At 32.2% G+C, this 4,150-nt stretch overlaps 2 protein-coding genes across 2 annotated transcripts in view; both read right to left on the reverse strand.

The window, feature by feature from the left end:
• LOC111405064 (LRR receptor-like serine/threonine-protein kinase GSO2) overlaps nucleotides 1-578 on the reverse strand; it is a 3,354-nt gene extending 2,776 nt beyond the window's left edge. Inside the window, exon 1 of the mRNA XM_023033759.1 lies at nucleotides 395-578. Coding sequence (XP_022889527.1) covers nucleotides 395-578 — 184 coding nt within the window. The remainder of the gene's footprint in view (nucleotides 1-394) is intronic.
• A 1,019-nt stretch (nucleotides 579-1,597) lies between these two features.
• On the reverse strand, nucleotides 1,598-2,602 carry LOC111389634 (probable LRR receptor-like serine/threonine-protein kinase At3g47570). The gene has a single exon (XM_023014865.1). The coding sequence runs from the start codon at nucleotides 2,519-2,521 to the stop codon at nucleotides 1,694-1,696; it is 828 nt and encodes a 275-aa protein (XP_022870633.1). The 5' UTR covers nucleotides 2,522-2,602; the 3' UTR covers nucleotides 1,598-1,693.
• Nucleotides 2,603-4,150: the final 1,548 nt, after the last annotated feature.

Raw genomic sequence — 4,150 nt, forward strand, 5'->3', positions numbered from 1 at the left:
GGAATAAAAAAAAAAGTGGGAGGGGGGGGGGGGGGGGGGGTAGAATTTGATTTTACCATGATTTAAATATAATAATTCATTGAAAAATGCTATACTTGCTAAAACACATTTAGCGAAAAGGTGTAAAATCCCTAACTGGTCACCTAAAGATCTTTTAAATTTTCCATCAAGTATAAATATCTTTATATATTTCTTAATAAAGATTTAACCATTTTAAACTCGATAGATGTCCAGTTTCGTTGGGATTGAATCTCTTAATTCTCTCCAAATTTAAAAATTTGCCAATTGAAATTGGAATGGTAACTACTTTGTTTGTTTAAATAATTAATAAATAGAAATACATTGAATATATAAAATAAGCTTAGGCGACTAAGAGACAGATATAAGTACTTACCACTGAAACCATTCTCATCCAAACTTAACCATTGAAGTGCCGATAAGTTTCCAATTTCATTTGGAATACTTCCTGTAAATTCATTGCCTTCGGTAGAAAGATTTTGAAGTGCATGACATTGAAATAGACTTGTAAGTATCTCCCCATGAAATTTGTTGTATCGAAGATCTAAGTACTCAAGCATTGCAGGTTTGTTGCATGGGTCTTTGGGAAACTTTCCAGAAATTTGATTGAATTCCAGTGACAATTCCAGTAAAGAGGAGATATTGAAGATGGTTGAAGGCAAACCCCCTGCAAAACATGGGTTATAATCACATAATTCCCACACACACCCAAGAAAAGTTACTAAGTTGCCTTTTACTCCCAATGGATTGAAAAAGAAGGGGTTAACTTGGATTAAGCCAGAGTTGTTCAATAAAAGTTTGACAGATTGTTATTTGACAATGGCGTCAAGTCCTATTCAGAACTGCATAAGGAACATGCATTTTCTTTAAGAGCATGACATAAGCTTTAATTCTACACACTATTGCTTGAGGATCTAAACGCTTTTTCGTGTAACAATTTATGGGCCATTCGAGTTTCTGCAAGATTGGGCGGGGGGCGAGGCTTACGTTAAAAGTCCAAGTAATTTGCAATCTAATACAGATAGGAGATCTACTTCAAGGCAAGGGAGGTAGTAAAGGCAAGCGCATAGGCAGCCTTGCCTCATCCTAAGTACTAATCGCACACGATGACATTGGAATATGTTGAAGATTACCACATTAAAGACGGCTTTGGAAGAAGTGTTGAACACGGAAAATTGGAGTCTCTACATTAGAAACTAAAAGACAACATTTAGAAAACCATCAAGACTTGAATATCGAAATAGAAAGTTTGAATGATTCTTTGCAGAACACATCTAGAATTTTCCATTGTTGCCTATGCAAAGAGGATAAGATTGAAGCAACTGAAATCATAACTGATCATAATATGAATAAAACATGGTGTCTTGTTGCAACTCATGTAAAGAATTCTCAAAATAACAAGTGCAGTGATCTTAAAATGGTAAAACATGGAGGGAGAGTTGTAGCTACTCTCTGGCTCCCAAAAAATAAAAAATAAAAAATAAAAATAAAAATAAAAAAATCCGTAAAACTATAAATTTTATAATCACATAGCTTCCACATCTAGCTAACAGTGTACATACGTATCTTATGGTGTAGCTATATGAAAGGACATTCCATGGACACCAAGTTGCTTTGCACTATGCGTGTAAGAAATATTTATGATGTAAAGGAACAACAATATATTTATCCATTTTCACAAACTTCTGGAAAATATTATCCAGTGTATTGGGAGATGTATGTACATGACCAATAATTTAAACACACCTGTCAAATTATTCATTCCTAGACGGAGATATTGAAGCTTTGACATGTTCCCAATTTCCATTGGAATGCCTCCAGTAAAAAAGTTATATGACAAAGAAAGTAGTTTAAGATTCGTGCACTTTCCCAGGCTTGGAGGAATGTTTCCACTTATTTGATTCCAAGAAATTCTCAGCGTCTCTAGCTTCGGAAGGTTGTTACAAATATCTATGGGAAGATTCACAGATAGACTATTGTTTCCAAAACTAATTTCCACCAAGTAAGAGAGGTTGAAAATCCTGTTAGGAATATCCCCACTGAGTCGGTTTTGGAAGAGATTTAAACTGTTTAGATTTTTAAGAAATCCAAAACTTGTTGGAATAGAGCCGTTTAACTCATTGTACTGCATTTCTATTTCTCGAAGTTGGCTCAAATTACCCACTTCATTAGGGATAAATCCGTGGAAACTGTTGTTGCTAATATTCAAAGATCTCAAGCAAGAGAGTTGACCGATTTCTTTCGCAATAGTACCTCGTAGACCCATATTTGCTATATTTAAGCGTCTAACTCTTTGATGTCTCCCACCACAAGTAATACCAATCCAATTGCAGTAAGAGGCTCCTTGTGACCAATTCTTAGCTAAGATTTCATTTGAATTAGAAGTTATTAGAGATTTCAAGGCCAGAAGAGCATACTCATCTGTAGAAGTAACAACAGATGCAACAACACACATAAGCAAGTAAAGCATCGCTAGCAACGTAAAGATCACATTCTTTTCCATGGCTAATTAAAGTGCATAAACAACTTGCTTGGAGGGAGCCTGAAATACGAGGATTGATATATGTACTTGTATTAATATGAAATAAAAATTTTCCAGCAAGAAAAGTTTAAGATCTGATTTATGTCAAGAGTTATTTGGGGTTTTATACTAAGTCAGTCTTACTCATTGCTTTATTGTGGACTTCACTTCTTTCCAAAAATTAAACACAATTTTCTTGACTATTAAACTGGAGCTGGTAATATCCCGTTGAAGGGGTGAGGGGGGTAACAACCGATCATGTGATAATGACTGATCCACTAGATGATGAGATTTTTTTGTTTCTTCATTGTGGAAATTGTGGAAACTTCAATGAGTAGATGTTCCTTTCTTGCAAATGATCTAAAGGTCTGTTTGATTGCAAAGATGAAATTTGGGTGCAAAGAAAACGAATTCCAAGGAATTGAATTGTCTAGAAATTGTTTTACTGAAAATTGTCAATTAATAATATTTGATTGATATAATTTTCCACCTGAAAAATGTTGAAATTAAAGTATCGTTTGGTGTTCGTTTGACTTTGTTTTTTTTATGGAATTTATCAATTTTAGAGATATCATCTTTTACAATTGTTTCTAGAACTTATTCCCATTGCCAAAAATAATAAAAAAATAAGCAAAAAATATCCAAAAAATCATTTATCATTTAGTGTTCGTTTGACTTTATTTTACATGAAAATTATCAAATTAAGGGATATTTTCTTTTACAATTATTCCTAGAATTTGTTTCAATTGCCTTAGAAAAAAAAGAAAAAGAAAAAAAAAGCTGATGTTTCAAGAGTTTAGGAAAAATCATTTCCATGGAAAATTCTACCATCAAACATGCCAAAAAGTGAGAAATGAAATTTAATTTCCATTTTCCATGGAAAAGAATGGCATATCAAACAGGGCCTAAAAGAAATAGTTAGTAAAATGCAGTTATTTTCTTTATCTTCATTAATTTTTATAAAACTAAGATATTTTAAGAAAATAGAAGTAGCTAGAATGTGCATCTAATCTAACTTAAAACTTTATAATCCTTAGTGGTTTGATCTTATGTAAGTCCAAATATAGCTTGAATTTTCATTTTATACAAAAAAAGGTTTCTGTGTTTACTAAGAACACTTGATTTGAATTGTAGCTTAGTGCATATTAGCTTAATAGAAGTGTTTAGAATTGCATATAAGCCATTTATACAACTTAAAGAAATCCATCATATGACGACATAGCAGACAGTTATGACGAGCCTATGAAGTATGGAACACGATTGATGAAGCAAAGCAAGAAAAGAACATATAAGATACATATAAGATGTAGTGCTGGCTTTTCATCTTTAAAGTTACCAGTCTAGTACTAATTAATTTTTTCTACTTTGTATGTCATTTACTACAGTTTCACTTGTATTTTGCTTTAGTTCCTTTTAATATAAAAGAAGTCGCCTTGTGTACAGTGGCTTAGCTAAAAAATAAATGAATAAATAAATAATAATAATAAATTAATTAAAAAAAATATATATATATTCAATCCCAAAAGAACAAATTGTTTAGGTGGTTTGAATTTTGTTTATTTCATTAATTCTTGACCCAAATACCAGAATAAAAATTACGGTTTTGCTAGT

Source organism: Olea europaea, chromosome 1 (genome assembly GCF_002742605.1).
Source record: "Olea europaea var. sylvestris chromosome 1, O_europaea_v1, whole genome shotgun sequence".
Lineage (NCBI taxonomy): Eukaryota > Viridiplantae > Streptophyta > Magnoliopsida > Lamiales > Oleaceae > Olea > Olea europaea.

Excerpts from the sequence above, each read along its gene's own strand:
- LOC111389634 (XM_023014865.1), bottom strand. The coding sequence starts at position 2,521 with ATGGAAAAGAATGTGATCTTTACGTTGCTAGCGATGCTTTACTTGCTT.